Source organism: Cyphomyrmex costatus, unplaced genomic scaffold (genome assembly GCF_001594065.2).
Source record: "Cyphomyrmex costatus isolate MS0001 unplaced genomic scaffold, Ccosl1.0 scaffold214, whole genome shotgun sequence".
NCBI lineage: Eukaryota > Metazoa > Arthropoda > Insecta > Hymenoptera > Formicidae > Cyphomyrmex > Cyphomyrmex costatus.
In genome coordinates this window covers 566085-584454 of record NW_017276192.1, presented here as the reverse complement: position 1 = coordinate 584454, position 18370 = coordinate 566085, and the positions used below count along the sequence as shown (strand labels likewise).

Below are 18370 nucleotides of genomic sequence, written 5' to 3'. Positions count from 1 at the left end.
TGTTTTTTAACCGTAATTATTATAGTCAAATCCTGCTTTGCAAGTTGGCTTGCTTTGCTAGTTTGGATATATTTTCACATTTCACACTTCTGTTGTTACTAATTGTTACACAGTGTAGAACATAAGTTGGCGTATGTAATCGGTCGCTTTTACTTTCATGAAGAGTCTGTACCAAAGTATAGTACATTACACTTAAAAACAAATTAAAAAATTTTTCTTATTTTCCTTTTCCGTGTTTGGATCAGAAAGAGAAAAAAATCAAGATGCCGCTCAGTGAAAAGATTAATAATTAAACTAATAAAAAAAATTTAACAAATTTATTAAATATTTTAATACGTGTATATATACCAATCTAATGCCGTTTTTTATTTTCGGTACTAAGATAGAAATTGCTTTATATTAGACACCAATTAACTTTTTGAGGGGCATTAGAAATATTTTCTAGCTTTTTTTCCTCCATTTTTATGATAGTAATATAGAAATAAAATTGAAAAAAAAAATTTTTTTTAACAAAGAATTTGTTTTGTTGGATAGTATTAAAAAAAATTGTATAGAATGTTCTTTATATTTTAAAATTAATCAAAATATAATATATATTTTTTCTATAATTTTTTTGCACGCTAGATTTTTTTTTTAAAATTATTGATCTACTGTTTGAAAATAAAAATTTATAACAATCATTCATAGATTTAATATGCCATTCAACATATTATTAAGATCCAAGATGCAAAATGAGCATCAAAAATTGTTAGATTGTTAGTCAATTTAACTCGTGATAGTAATGAGGTAATAAGTAATTTATTAGTTTGCATTTTATAAGTCTGAAAAAATTGCGGCGCGCATTTAAGGATCTACATACGTAGTATATAAATTCATACGAAATTATATTAAAAGTATTTAAGGTCCAGCTTGACCGTAAATGGCTTATTCTCCTCGGTATTTAGTTTGAAATTCTCACGATCCAAATAAGAATTGATATTAAACGCTGTTATATATACGTATAATAAACTGTTGTATTTTTTAAAGACCTTACATTAGATTCATATAAATTCATAAAATCGAACGTTTCGGCTCCGTTCGAGCCATCATCAGCAATGTTCAAATGATGGATGTAAAAATTATTTGCAGCGATTAGATCCAAGAGAGCAGCCGAAAGAGCTTCTTTAATTCCATATTTGAGAAGCGTCAATATAACAATTAGCTGTTTAATTAAATGAGCATAGCTGCAAACTGTGACCAAACATAACGAGTGAGAGAAAATTATTTTAGAAAAATGGACAAGCAGACTTGTCGATTACTGACCGAATACGAATTGTAGCGTTGTGAATCTAATGTATAAAGTCTTTAAAAAACCTTTATACTGTGCATGTGATTTATATTTATTCACAAATTCGCACCAATTTATCCCTGTATAGCAGCCATATTGGATCTGCTATTTTAAGTTTTTGAAATCCGATTTCAAATTGGTAATTAGTGACCCAAAAAACATAAAATTGTAAGATTTTAAAGGAATCTATAAAAAAAATGTACCCTTAAAGGGGTAATAAATGATAGGTGTGTGGATAAATGGCAAATGTGTGTGTGTGTGTTTGTGTGACATATGTTCCATACTTTAAAAAAACTTCAAAATTTATATAAATTAAGAAAAGAATAAATGTATATATTTGCGTTATCATTTCTAATACTGACAAATTTAATGTTATACTTACGGATAGCAGTGACTTGCAGATAAATAAATTTTTCTGAGGATAAAATTGTTTGCAAACTACCAATTAATTTATCTTTGACATATAAAAATGTATATTATTTCTTGTCGTCACAATTTAAGATAAAAAGTATTTTTCGTTTTCCATAGAAATTTCAATGGTAAAATTTCCAATTATTAAGTCAATTTATTTAAATTTAACTATATATATTTTCTCGATATTGTATAATGCAGTTCTAAAGCGAATGTAAATTATCATGTAAATATTTTTTCATCATAATGCACAATGCAATTCTAAAGCTAATATGAATTATCATATATTTATACAAGAAATCGCAAATGCGTTTCATTGTCAGTGGCGATATAACGCGGTGTAGTCATATCATGCACACAACTAATGTTCCTATCACCCGCACGCGTGCACGCACGCGATTGCATGCATGGATATCGTGAATACTCATTTGCTCTATTGCTCGTGAACTTTCGTATAATACTATATGTACATATACATATACATATATGTTGGTGCGTTTGTGTGTACACACAATATTGTGTGTGTATGTGTATTGACGGTGAAATGGCTGACGGGAAGAAAGCGTAGCAGGAAATCAATGACATGTTGTTACGTTGGTCGACTTAACTGGTAAGACAGCATAAGTGATCCTGAAAGTACACGGTCGCAAGGTTGATGTAGCGAGATCGCGAGAGCTGCTCCCAAGTATTCATATTACGCAGAGTTCGTTATACTTGAAATTCCGAATTACGATTTGCTTTTTTAGATATATCACGTGTGAAGTTATTTTTAGTGTTAGGGTCATTCTATAAAATAAAACGTACAAGAAATTAAAACATAAATAATTTGGGCCAAGGCGAGTTTCGATGTCTAACAATATATTTCTATATGAATTTTTACAATTTCCAGTTCAAACAAACTACGCGTCGATTTTGTTGGCTTGAAATACAGACAGGTCCTAGACTGAATTAAATTAAAATACACGTAATATTGTATCACAGTTTAAATTGGCAATTTAATATTACAGATGTTAATGATTATCTTTAAAATACTGTAAATAATTTTTATTACGAAAAATATTACCTCAGTAGGGATTCGAACCTGGATTTCTCTCATTCCGTGCACACAGACATGTAAATAAATTATATAATTTAAAAATACTTCGACCGTAAAGGACCAATTTACAATGACACGTATTATCAGAGTAAAAGATTTTAATTACATGTCTAGTAAACAGAATGATATTTAACCAATGTCTATAACTAGATCAATTAGTTATTCAAAACGAAAATTTTTGGTCGATTTTACAATCTATACGATCAGTATTATAAGGTTTCAAATTATAGGTAAAAAATTTTAAGTCTTCCTTTATTGATTGTCATAAGGTGATAGTTTACTTGTATTTTCAAATAGAACGCTGTAGAATTTAAGAGTAGTTCTCATAACTGCAGTTTGGGATTAAATAATTTAAATCAACGGATTAACAGTTTTCGAAAAGGGATCATTGTCTGTTAATTATGAAAGAAAACGCTAATTTTACAAACTTCTATATCTAATATTGCATAATCGTTAAATGAGTGACTTCAATTTTTCTTTTAATTTTTTTTCAATGTTACAAGTAATATATAAAATAAACTTTTTGTATGGGGGGAAATTTGTATTGTGGAAAATTATATAAAACATAAATAATATGAAACATAGAGTAATGAATAAAGAAATTAAATTTTAAATAATGCAGATATGCAAGTTTGGATTTCACAAATTGCTTATACCATAAAGTGAATCTGTTTATTTGTAACATTTTTTTTTAAGTAATAGTTTTGAGAATTATAGTACATATATTCAATGTACAATGCTTTGTAAGAGAAAGTATATTCGAGGTTTCTTTTTTTCATAATGTTTTTGAATTTATTCATCGCAAGATTAGATTATAGAGTTCAAAGAATCAATTTGATCTATAAGACTAAAATTTAGTCTTATTATTAATTATACAGAAAGTATAACTTGTATGGATCAAATTGAAGAATTTAAAAGTTGATCTTAATATAATTGTAACTTATATTTAAAATAAAAGTGTTTAAAAAAATTTTTTCTTATAGATTTTTAATTTTCAAATTTATATTTAAAAATACATATATTTCTTATTTATATTTATTATTTAAAAAAAGTTAATTTATTTTTACAAAACAATTTCTATATTATCCAAGATTTTAGATTATCGGTACTCTGGAAAATGCACGTACGAGATTTCAAATAGGACGACTAAAACGGTGAATGCAACTACAACTTTGCCATACGACTTCGTTGTGTAACCAATTTCTCCGTCGTTTTTCCATTTACCAGGAACTGAGCAACTTGACATTGCTTGTATTCAGTTGAAACCGTGAAACGTGTAAATTATCGCCATTAAATCTTAGATTTCGAGACGATTAAATATTCCAGAGATAGAAAATTAATTAAAGCTTATTTACTTTAATGTTTATAGAAATATAATCTTAGCTTTCTCGCGTAGATTAATTTAATTAATTAATTACAATAGACATGTATAATTGACATCACATTAATTTTGAATGAAGTTTAATATGTAATAATCAACTATTGTTTTGAGATTTCTTATAATAAATTTCTATTATTGTCACACACTCATACACACACAATTATACTGTGTCGAATTTTTCGGATTTGCAACTTATCGTTACATAGAGTATGTAATTCGTTGCTTCCTTCATAAAATTGTAACTTGTGAACTATTGCCCTTTTCTATTCACTGTTTCCGCAGTTGAAAGATCGCGACTCTATAATTTGATAATTGTGCTGTCACAAAAACAAGGTCGGTATCGATGACTTTCGCGTGTATGATAACGGCAATTATCTGAAACAAGTTTTTCTTAAATCGTAATGCCGAAGTTCTCGATAATTTTCGATAGATTTTTTAAATGTATTTTTTTCTCTGATTATTAAAGGATAAAATTACAGTGTGACGATAAATGTCGTTTCGTTTAAGCGTCTCGTAAACCGTGGGAATGATATTGCACAATGAGAAATGTAATTAACGATAAATCATTTGATAATTTTTTGATCTCAGTTTAATAATCTCCGTAAGATAAATTGTTGCAATGTGGCGAGGCGTATTCTTCAGTATTGACAATGGCCGATTTTACGGCCGTGAAATTACAGGATAACGCAATACTGCCATAAGCATTTCTACAACAAAGTACCGCTGTGTAAGTGACGATGAAATCGCACGTTTAAGCACCTCTATTGAAAGACGTTAGTACGTAGGAAGAGAGGTAAAAGAAGAAGAAGAAGAAGAGAGAGAGAGAGAGAGAGAGAGAGAGAGAGAGAGAGAGAGATTATCAATAAAACGTTAAAAATAAGCGGTACAATAAGACGCTGTCGAAAGAGTTTGCGTAAAGTAAACGGTCTTAAGTACATGGAAAATTCTACAGAAAGATCATATAGATTTATAGAATTTAGATACCAGAGAGCGAAAGGGAAAAAAAAAGAAGAAAATAAGACAAATTTGTATTCTACAGTTATTCTAAAGTCATCTCAAGTTAATAACAGTTTTATGTATAATATAATAAAAAATTTTTCCCAATGAACAGAATGTCTAAAATCAAATGTCTAATTTCGAAAATAAGACAAGTTTAAGATATCTTTTCGGAGTTCTTTATGATATATCTTAAAAATGTTTCTTAAAGATATTTTAAAGTTGTTTTATGCTTTGATTTTAAACATTGCTAGATTAAGATTTGTTCTTAACTTTTTAATAGCATTCAGTATGTGACCTTTTAAAAATACTAGTTAAATTAAATTACATTTAATTACATTGATTGATTAAATAATTAATATTTGGATATTTTAGGTATCTTAAGTATATCCTAAGTAGAAATCAAGATGATATAATCTTACATTCATTAGATTCATTTGTAGTCATGCACCAAAGCATCTTTTTGTACTCGCCAAATTACTCAAGCGTTGCAGTATCGTACCATTAGCACTACTTAGCAACGCTAATATTGTAGTATGATGCTGCAAAATGCAAAAGTTGCATGAGCTTTTCCTTTACCTTACTCTATTGTACTATTTTAAGAAGATATATACATATATGTGTATGTGTGTGTATGCAACCAGCTGGTTGTTATTAAGATTGAGATCGTATGATCATTATCGAGAAATGAATATTGCGCGATTTCCTGCTGTCGCAAGTGGATTCCACAAGCTGTCTTGTGTGCATCGTTGGTCAGTAAACTCGCGTCGCGGCAGACAGAGCAAATGCGTTCTATGAGCGAAAGGTGCATGACTTACTTGGCGAACCGGTATTCAAGCCCTCCGGATCAACGTGACATAGAAACGCATTGGACAGGAAGAGGAGCCAGTAAGCTCCTAGTGACACACATTCGCATATTCTAATATGCATTTCTTGTCTGGAAACTGATTAGAAATTGAGTTGATGAAACTGAAATTTTCGCCTCTTTATTTAACATATTTTCTTTACTTTTTATATTAGCAGTATTTTGCGTTATTATTTATAACATTGATTTGATTGTTGCTTTATTAAATTATTGATTATTAAATAATATGTTACATATTTAATGCATTCAATTAAAAAGGTGAGTAAAATATACAAGATAATGTTATTTTATTATTGAGGTAAAATAAAATTGCTTTGTAAATTAAATTTATAAACATTTAATTTTGCATCTGAAAAATTCTAACGTATAACTTGAAGTTTTTTAATTTTTAAGAAAATTGTTCACAAAATAAGTCAATTTTTGTTTTTGTATTTATTTTTTATATCTTCTTCTTGTATTGTGATTGTTTTTAGAAATAATTCTGAGCAATTTTTTCATATTATACAATATCTTATTTATATAATTAGTTTATATTGTACTATAATTATGCCATACTTGAAAATTCTTCGTACTAATGTTATTAATAATACCGAATAAGCATATACTCATGTGTTATGTATTTATAATAGACAGCCTGTCAATGACCATGAATGTTAGTAACACGATCCGCTAGTAAAAGACCATGAACGCATAATTGATCATGGATATTACGCCTGATGTAATTAATGCATATGCATTGATATAGTTTACACTCGTATATTATGATGGTAGTCGATCTTGTTAGTGAACTTATACGATTATATAAAGATTGGTCTAGATATTGCGGAAAGAATGTTGTTCAGGAAACATCAATAGAAGGAAAATCTTTTGCAATTATTTATTTTTAAACTTGTTTAAAAAAAAATTATTAAAATTGTTAAAAAGAAGTTACATCGTTTGGACGTTATATAATAGATTTTCTTGATGTATATTCTTAGATTTGATGGGATATATTTTGTGACAAATTTCTGAGAGATAATTTCTTTGAACTATTTACAAATTATTTACGGAATGATCCTACAATTTCTATAAAGATCAATGAACGATGACAGCATAATATATGATGTCCTAACTCCGATTTGCCTGTCATCACAAGCGTAATAAGTGATAGAATGCTGAGATAAGATGACGGTAATCTCAGAACGTGTAACGTTCAATTATTCAAATGGTATGGAAATTAATGAGTTACGAAGACAAGAAAGAAAATGGGAAGAAAGACGAGCACTGTATTTGTACTATTCATCGTAAAATATAACAGAAAACGAATGAGGTCAATGAGAAAGAGATAGAGAGAAATAAATCAGAACGAGCATCAACAATTCGCGGGAAAAGCGAAACAGCGAAGGAAATACGTGTCGCAATAGGAGGTGAAACTGCGGTCGGACCCTTGATGGGCGATAGAAACGTGCATGTGATGCACGCAACTTGGTGTTGGAAACATGTGTGATGGACGTGTGTACCAATACGTTTACAGATACTTTAAAACGAGTTGATGGTACGTCGCAATTGCCGTTAAAAGGACAAATCCGCGACGGTGTGTTTCGCAAGGTGAATTTATTGGCGGTCATTTGCATGGTCCTGAAGCAATTGTTGGTTTCAGCGGAGTAGGTCGTGTATCGTGGAAGACAAAAGGTCCATAGAAACAACTTTAACGGTTTATTATGTAAAACCTGACGAGAGTCGATAATTCATGTGTCAACGAAGCGCAATATGAGATATTAATAATAGTATATTTAAAATGTATGTATGTACATTGCAAAATGATACGTATGCTTTTCGTGTATGCGAAAATAAAAAATTGTTGATTGTAAAATCAATCGTCAGTTTGAAATGTTTAACATTATTGTTTAACTGTGCATTTTACATTACAACTGGAGAAGTGTACTCTCTAAAATCTTTGGAGTGGAATCTCACTCTTAGAAATTGACAATTAAGCCACTCTTCTTAACACTGATGACTTATTGTTACTATTTTTTACTCTTTAAAATAGACATACTAATATCGAGAAAAAATATCGACTATATATATACATATTACAACTATATTTATTCCGAATGAATAATTATATCGAATATATCGCACAATGAATAAATTTAAAAAAAAAAACGCCATTTTTTTTAGCTATTTTTTTTATAGCTTACGAACGAAGTTATGTAAAAAGCGGTATAACTTACCTCTGATTTTTCTTTTTTACACAATCATTATATGCAAATAATATGAATATGAATAGTACAAAAATATCTAGTCAATATTTTATTCATAATTTTTTATTCGATATTTTTATATTGAACAGGAAAAAATATCGATATTATCGAATAACGATAAACGTCCCTACTTCAAAATTAGATATTCCACTTTAAAGACTTTAAGATTACATCAATTGTCTGCGTAATGTTACGAGAATTATTTACATATAATTCGTAGCAAATATTGCATTTAACCCTCAACTGGAACACTAGATTATGTACATTCAAGCTATAAATAGCAGCTCTCGGCATTTACAAATTGTAAGGAGATAGAAATAGAATAGATAGATGAAAAAAATTCTATATAACATATATCTTCATTACTAATTTCCTATTCCAAATCACAACAAATTTCAAGGATTAAATAAAAATATCTCATAGTCGTTTTTTATTTATTAAATGTTGAATTCCATATAACGAAAACATCCTTTATGAAAATATAATCGAAATAATGGAATTTTTTTTCAAAGTATGTTCGATTATCTGTGAAATCTCGTTGGAGAAATCTCTCTAACAGATTTTCCTCGAAACTGTAAATTTTCAAAGAAAACGTGTTTTCGTGAGTTAAAATGTTTTCTGGCTCATTACCCTGTTTCTCTATATTAGTTGTTTAAAATGTTTTCTTTTCCTTTTTTCTAAATATGTATTTCGAATATTTTTAATTTATCGATTTTTCCACAAATTTATTCTTTTTTTGGCGTATCGGTTAAAAAATTCGTTTAAATTTAATTCATTACATCAAAAGATATACGCAATTAAAGATATAAGGGTGATGTAAACCCATGTGCTTCAGAATCTCAAAAAAAAGAGAGTAATTTTGTGAAACTAAATTGTTAAGACATGTAAGTCTCAACTGATGAGTTAATTTAAAATTATTGTCATTAAAACTAGTTATTTATGTCTTAAAATGAAGATTTTGCGTAAGAACTTTAATGACGTGCACCGGCCAATCTCTCGGGAGCCATTATATATACAATATTGATGTAATATTTGATTTTACGAAATAGAAATGAGGCAAAATTTTATGATTTCATGATTTTTACAAATCACAAATTTTTCTTTTTTTATGTAAAAAAGAGCGCAACACTCGTGAAAAAATCGCATTGTCACGAAGTATATCAACGTCTTGTAGTGTCTATTATGACTCGATAGCAGTAATTGGATAAAGATATAGATCAATTTAGATCAAGATATTACTTATGTTCTATATATATAGAATTTACTTTTTGTTAATTATATGCTTTAAATTTTCATAATAAGTGATACAAAGAGATGCTTATAACGATACAACAGTTAATTTACCACTTTTAAAGCACACGAGGAGATATTGATGTAGTTTAGAGATACTGTTTAAATAAGAAAACTCTGATGCACTTTTAATACACAATAAAATAAAGAATCTTTATAAAAGACCGTGCATGCGTGCATATTCTGAAGAGACAGATAAATAGATAAAAGCATTTTTTGCTCTCGATTGCCCGTTCTGTATAGTTTATTATATTATATGTTATATTATATTATATTTTATTATCTCGAGAGTACATTAAAATATTAATTTAAAATATAAAATAAAGTATATAAGATTTTAACAAAATACTACAATATACATATCATTTAAAAAATTTTTTTTATGTTAGGAAAAAATCAAGAATGCATTACCATATAATATAATATTTTTTTATATTCAGTGATTTTACGTAAATTTATATAAAATCGTTGAATATAAAAAATATGATGTGATGTGATGTATTCTGAATTGTTTTCACAATTCATAAATTATTTAATACTCTGTCTGGGGCAATTAAAAGCATCTAATTCTCTTTTTTATCATTATCTTTTTTGCGAAAAGATAATTTTTTTTTTAAGAGATCACATTATAATTATTCACACAAAAACAGTAGAAATAATATTATAAAAAAATGTGTATCATAATTTACTAAATATTTTTACATATTTGTATATTCTGTATATAATTATAATGGAAAAAATCGTGACTGAAAACTAAAAAGGAAAATTTGGACTAACGTCTGTCATTATTTGAAAATTTGTTAATTCACTGTATACAGATATCTAAAAGATAGCCTTCTTTAAATGGAGATCGTTTATATGTAGTAGAATTATACTTAATCAAGGTATTGCTAGTTACTCGTTGTCGAACCACTACAGTAATCATACCGGTATTTTCTTTTTTTTCTGGTCTCCGCTCTCACTCTCCAGTGAAAAGTCCAACGTGCAGTCGATCGTCCGCCGTTTATACCAGCGCTTCTACTTAGTTTCATGTTGTAAGAAAGTTGTACTTATACAAATTTACAGTGATCGCAATTCTCCGTTATTCGTGGCAGATAATGATTACGTACTAATAGCATTAATCAGAAGGAGCTTAATGCATGTCGGATAATAAGTGCAAAAGTGTGTTGGACTGATTTAAAAGGCGAGAGAGTAGCATTATTAAACTGTTGCGAACCGTAATGACAATTGTTGAAATGCGCTTTTAGAAGCATCACGGCGTATCATTTCGATGGAACGTATGGAATGGCATATTGTATGCAGTTTCGATAACAAACTATTATGGATTTGTGTAGTGATTATTAGACATGTCAATATCGAGCAAAAATATCGACTATATATGAATATATTCAGATATTTTAAAATTATCTATATTCATTCCGAATGAATAGACGTTATATTGAATATATCGTACAACGAATAAATTTAAAGAAAAAAATGCCACTTTTTTTTAGAGCTTACGAACGAAGATATGTAAAAAGCAGTATAACTTACCTCTGATTTTTTCTTTTTTACACAATCATTATATGCAAATGAATGTTTTGTCTTTAAATGTGCGAAGAGGTCGTCCCAGAACTTTTTATACTTTTGGATAGTTTAAATTTTACAAATTTTGTAAAATATTTCCGCACAAGACTTATTGTGAAATTATGAACACAAGCAAAGAGAATTCAGAATTATATACACAGAAAAATAAATATACGTTTAAAACAGGTATTTTAGCGCGCATCTGTCACAAACAGTGTTACCAACTATGAAATACAATGGGTGTACTCAGTATTACTAATTATATTAAACTTACACTCGACACCGCTCACTGTACCCTTGCATTCAATTGGCACATTCCGTTGAATCCAAAAGTATAGACCAACTAAACAAAAGCAAGAACTCATTGAACGCTCAGTCGACTGTTACCAACGCCGATTAATTTAATCGACGATTAACTCGATCAGCAATGTAGCTAACAGCAAGTCTGTATATCGTTCTTCCTTATTTCATTTTCGTGACATTAGATACATGTCATTAAATTTAATCATAGTATCTAATTTTTTTTAGTTTTAATATGGATGAAGTTATTAATATTTCACTATTTAATGAATACGAAGATTATAATCTTATAGTTGGAAATCTACAACGAATTATTATTATAGACAGACGATATTTATTAAATAAAAGTAATAAAGCTTTATAAGAATAAAATAAATATAATGAATAAAGGGCAAAGAGAGCTAATATAATTAAATATTAACGTTTAATATACTAAAGAAATGTACGTTTCGACACCGATTGGGTCATTCTCAATGTTAATATAAAAAATTAATAATAATAAAATGTACAGATAATACATTTCGCAATAATTTATCATATTAAAGTCTTATCATATGAAAATTGATATATTTCTTAATCGTCAAAAAGGTATAAAAATTAATAATCTTAAATCTCATCGTAGTAAATATAAGCGATGTTTATTATTTTTATCACAGTTAAGAAGGAATGTATAGTAGAGAAACAAGTATATCATGAAGAGATGAGATTAAGAACGATACACAGTTTTGCTGTTGGCTACACTTCTGATTGAGTTAATCGTTGATTAAGTTAATCGGCGTTGGTAACAGTCGCCCTCAGCGTAGTACCGACTACCGAGTACTGAATGCACCTAAAATTCCTAAAAGTACATATATACATAAAAATGGAGAGTGAATATGAATAGTAAAAAAATATCTAGTCAATATTTTATTCATAATTTTTTATTCGATATTATCGAATAACAATAAATATCCTTAGTGATTACATAAACAACACAAAAATTTCTTAACGTAAAATAAATGTATGTTTATAGTTTATATTATGTTCCATATTTTTACCTCATTTTTATTGATAAATATTTATTTCTGTAGAATTTTTATACTATATATAACGTAAACTTTATGTTAAATAATAATAAGAAGAAACAGATCTATTAGCCTAAAAATTCGTTGAAATATAATATTGATGGTAAATTAATTATGTCATTGTGTTAAAAATATATAAAATTTAATATAAACATAAAAATATAAAAATATATAAAATTAATAAAAATTTATGTTAAATGCTTGTATTTATCGATAAAAGTCATATGTGAATAATTGCACAATACACGGATTTAAATAATTAAAAAATTAACGAATTTAATTGTATATTTTTATAGGAATATTTTTTTTAAAGTGGATGTAATTACAATTGCACAATGTAGCGCTAATTAATTAATAAATCGACATGAAAATAAATAAAAAAAATATTTTATAGTTTCCTCTATAAAGTTTAAGGATCAGTAATTCGTCTATGAAAGAACGTTGAGATCGCATGTCTGGTCAATGTACAGATAAATAAATTCGTTGTCATTCTCAACATTACATAAAAACCAGTGTCTATTATGTTAAACATACGTGATTATTCACATTTTTCCAACGGTGAACATTGCCATTGAGTAAGTAGCAATATGATCTATTATTAAAGGTTGTGAAAATGAATGGGTGTTGTGATGCTTTTATCCGCCATTCTAAACACATTGGATCATTCCGGATATGTGTGAACCGGTTCATAAGCAGATTTGTCGAAAGGATGCGGATTTCAGCAATCGGTATAAATCGCGCATCTTGCGCAAGGAAACACCACACGTTAACCTAATTAGGGCCTCGCGAGTTTAATGACGATATAAAAATAAGAATTTGTTTTTATGACGAATCCAACGTTTTAATTACGAATAAACAAGCGCTACAGAAATAGACAGTGTTTATGATAAAACTTAACATATACTTTGTATGTACAACGCGACGATAAACTTTTCCTGAGCCATAAACATAAGTTGGTTCATATTTATTGTATCTATCATAGAAACCAGAGTGTAGACTCTTTATAAATAGGTATTATTGGCATATAAATTATATTAACATTCTTTTTATATACAATCCTTTAAATAAGTAAGAGTTTATTAAATCAATTTATCATGATAACTAAAGAACATCATATTCGTAAAATAAAGAGATCGTAAAATGTTTTAGTTAACTTCAAAATGAACATCACCGCGTTGCCGATTGACAGGATGTCTAATATCTATAACAACTCTGTAGTGCGATACTGGCAATTTCTATTCCACGACTTATCTGGTAAGTTCCTTTTACACGAGAGTCGAAAAATTCTGATTATTGAGACATTATAACATAATACGTGTCGTATATACCATACATATAGATATAATATAATCGTTCTTTTTATATACTTCCGTTTATTTTATCAAAATAATAATGATTTCTTTCATTTCATTATCCTTTAATCTCATAACTTATAAGGATAATTTAATTAGCTTTCACTTATTAATTTTGTATCATCTATAACATGAATAACTACACAACACGCTTTATTCGAGAGACGTCCTGAGAACGTCCTTAATGTCCTCTGGATGTCTTTAAAACATCTCTTGTACAAGATCTGATCAAAAAAAGACAGGAATTCTGTCGCTGAGCGTGTAAAACTTCAAAGATGTAGTTTAAAATTTTACAGATAAATAGCGCATCCTTCTCCAGTATGTTTTGTAGAAATTTTGTTATGATCGATTCAGTAGTTCAAAAGTTATTGTACTGGAACCGAGTGTGTGTTTGAATCGTTCTGTGATTCATTACGAGTTTCTAAAATGAAGTGTAAGAACAGCGTGTTTGCGTGAAATTTTGCTATAAGTTGGGAAAAACGTGTGCGAAGACATTCAAACTGCTTAAGAAGTTTATAGGGATGAGACTATGAGTTCTACTCAAGTTTACGATCAGTACAGACGGTTTAAGAAGGATTTAATGTCGGTGGAAGAGGAGCTGGAAGTCCGTCCATATCAGTTAACGACGAAACGAAGGAACAAATCTCCAATCTCTTGGCTGTAGACCGTCGACAGTCACTGAGAGAACTATTTGAGACTATACAGATATTATTTGGCAGCGCAAGAACTGACTATTGTATTATGACAATGCGCGGCCACATACTGCGTTTCGTATTCGAGAGTTTCGCGCTCGTAACAACGTACCAATAGTCCCGCAATCCCCTACTCTCCAGCTCTGTCTCCAGCTCTGTCTCCAACTGACTTTTTTCTATTCCCCCGGATTAAGTTATGACTGAAAGGGCGGTGTTTTGCGACGAGAAAGACAATAATATCAGAATCGCAGGAGGTATTACGATCAATTCCGTTCGCTGCGTTTTCCGCATGCTTCGCGGACTAGAAGAAACGGTTCAAACGGTGTATTTGATGCCCAGGGGAGTTACTTTGAAAGCGACCTGCATTAAATTTGTAATTTTTTAATTAATACGTAAATTATTGAGAAATTCCGGTCTTTTTTTGATCACACCTTGTAGGTGTGGTATGACTACATACATGTAATTTAGGATTATAATAAAATATTTTTTAAAAATTAAAAATTACAAGCAGTCAAATTTACTAAATCTATTGAAAGAATTTATTTTATAACTGAAATACAATTGAATATTTATTTTGTAATCACAAAAATCTATTTTCAAAAAATAGGATATAATAATTAGGTTTTATTCGAGAAAAGTACTCTTATCGTTTTTTTTTACTTGTTTTAAAGATATTTTCAATAAATGATGCATCGTTTAATTGTTTGTCATTACATAATAATAACAAGGAAAGAAATGAAATGTATAATAAAACTGTATGTTCTTCAATAATAATAAAAAATTCTGAAATTTTTATAATAAAAGTTTAAATTCAATGAAAGATAAGAATTACATCAAATAGCTCTTATTTTTGTGTAAATAAGTTAGTTTAAATTATACGTCATATTTAATTATATAATTCATAATATTATTTATTTAAATAATTCATATTGGATTTATATTAATTTTTCTAATTGGCTAAAGCTTAAAGTAACTATTGGAATAGATGCAAATAGAAAAAACTGTATTAATAAAACGAAGCATAAAATACAAATCTAAAATATCTTATTTCATAATTCTTTTATTATATTATATGTAATTTTTTTTTAGATCCTCGAACCAGGGACTGGTTTCTCATATCATCGCCCTTACCCGGTCTTAGTATCTTGATCGGCTATCTTTATTTTGTATTGTCATGGGGCCCGAGAAACATGGAACACCGAAAGCCGTATCAGTTAAAAAATATTCTAGTCGTTTATAACTTTTTGCAGATTCTTCTTAGTACATGGTTATTTAAAGAAGGCATGGAAGCGATATTTTTCCATAATTACAGCCTTACATGCGAGGGGGTGGATTTTTCATACAAACCGTATCCTCTAAGAGTACGTAAATGCTAAACACTATATAATGTTCCTAAGTTTTCAATTGACTATAATTTATCTTCTGACATTTCATCGTTGTTTATATGTCATTTACCTTCCCGATTTAAATATGAAATATCTATTTGAGATGGTATGAATATCGTAATTTAACTTTTTTTAGCATGATAAAAAAAGAAAGATGGAATATCTGCCATTCCATAAAGTATATCTCATCCAAAAAACATTGCATGATGTTTACAATATCAACGATATTGTAACATCAATATGATGTCCCTTGGATGAAGTGTACTGTGTGGGATATTTTCATCTATACTTCCTGCACGATCATTATAGGTCGCAAGAGGCGTTTACATTTACTTTCTGGCGAAACTCACAGAGCTTCTCGACACGGTGTTCTTCGTATTGCGCAAGAAGGATAAACAAATCACATTTCTTCATATGTACCATCATACCGTGATGCCAATGATATCATGGGGCGCTACAAAGTATTATCCCGGTGGCCATGGCGTCTTTGTAGGTACGTTAGAAAATAATGTAATAATTTAATCTCTTTTTTTTCTAATTTTTTTATTTGTTCACAAAAAGAGAAATTCTGGTGATTTTAAATTTTGTTGGTAAAATATCAATATCTTTTGTATCGTTGTTTACATTTTTTTTTTTAGTTTTTAACATAATTATTTTGATAGTCAAATGAAATTATTTTTAGATTTATCAAATTTTATCAAAATCTTTTGGTGATATCGTTTCTTGCCTGCACTTTTTCATCGAAAATTCGATTTATTGTATTTTTAACGAATTAGAGTAGAATCATATAGATAACTCATAACTCGACGTTTTTCTTTGCAGGAATTATGAATAGCTTCGTACATATTATCATGTACACTTATTATCTCCTGGCAGCATTGCTACCTCATAATTTGCAAAAACGGTATCTCTGGTGGAAGAAATACATTACTACTCTACAAATGGTACGAAACAAATAAACTAAAACTTAATTAGTGAAGCTAATTAAAAATTATTTATTTTATAATTTTTACCGAATTTATTTTAATCATTTGTTCCTAATCGACTAATTATTTGTACTTGTGACAATTTTTATTCGATAGTCCCAATTCTGTGTGGCCTTTCTACACAACTGCCTATTGTTGTTCTATGACTGCAACTATCCAAAATGGTCGGTCATTCTGGTGTTGCCGAATGCGATGTTCTTCTATTTCCTGTTTTCGGACTTCTACAATAATGCTTATACTTCCAAGAAAGAAAATGGCGCAGTGCCGTTGATTCAGAACTCGGCCAAAGCGAATGGCGTCGCGGAGAAAGTGAGCGACGGGATACCGAACGGAAAAGGGAAAAGCGATTAAATGGGTGCAGCCGAGGAAGGAGACGATGCAATTGGAATGAGATGGTCACTAACATTTCACTTAAATCACACTATAGTCTCTATCCCGCTATTATAGCTGACGTATCACGCGTTTTCTGCTCCAATGTTCAACACGTGTAAAAAGACAAAATGTAAATTGAAAAGCACAGAGGCCAGACATTCGCGTAAATTGAACACATCTGATTATTTGACAATTGAATTTTTAAACCTTTTATTTTTTATTTCTTTAATTTACAAACGAAAGCGATTCACTCATTACGTTTCTTCTTGTATGTACGTATCTTCTTCTACGATAACAAAGTTGTATCGAACAGCTAAGTTATTAAGGATATAAAAGAGTTAGGAAAATTATTTTACAAAATCAACTCGTTTATTGCACTTTATTTGTTACCATTTTTTCTGAAAAATATCTTGTTATATATATATATATATAACTATTTGTTACTAATTGAAAAAACTTGTTATTGTTACTGTTACATTGGAAAAAGAATTTACATAGTTATAGCCAAATGTTGAGTGAAATAATTTCAACCAAATATTCAGGTAATTTAACTAAATATAATTTTACTCTTATCAATATTTAATATTGGTAAACGATAATACTTATTAAATATTGATAAAGAATTATATTTGTTTATATTACTCAAACTTGGCTAAAATTATTTTATTCAACATTTGATGGCTAAATCAGTATCTTTTTTCAGTGTAGATACTAAAAAACTAACGAATCATTGGAACTTTTGTTAAATTTTTTCAAGTCTTAATGATCTTTTTTAAAGTGGAGTCTAATTGTTTATGTCACTAATTGACCAGTTTAATACAAAATCTATAATGATTACGCGATTAATTAATACATAATTTAAAAAACTCACTTATGCATACTCTATACATATATGTTATATACAATCAAGCAGTGTAGAAGTTTGCAGCAACATTGTCGCAACGTTTATAATGTTATTGCAATATTACTTAACTGAGTATTGAACATTGCAATGTTGCTGCAATTGTTGAAATTATTTATGTTGTATGAAAAGTAACTATAATA

General features: G+C 28.9%; 1 protein-coding gene across 1 annotated transcript in view; it reads left to right on the top strand.

Moving 5' to 3' along the window:
• Positions 1–17369, top strand: part of sit (stuck in traffic) — a 70626-nt gene extending 53257 nt beyond the window's left edge. Inside the window, exons 2-6 of the mRNA XM_018539414.1 lie at positions 13689–13793; positions 15673–15944; positions 16278–16461; positions 16791–16912; positions 17051–17369. Of these exons, the coding sequence (XP_018394916.1) occupies positions 13700–13793; positions 15673–15944; positions 16278–16461; positions 16791–16912; positions 17051–17305 (927 nt within the window). The 5' untranslated portion in view covers positions 13689–13699 and the 3' untranslated portion in view covers positions 17306–17369. The remainder of the gene's footprint in view (positions 1–13688; positions 13794–15672; positions 15945–16277; positions 16462–16790; positions 16913–17050) is intronic.
• The last annotated feature ends 1001 nt before the right edge of the window (positions 17370–18370 follow it).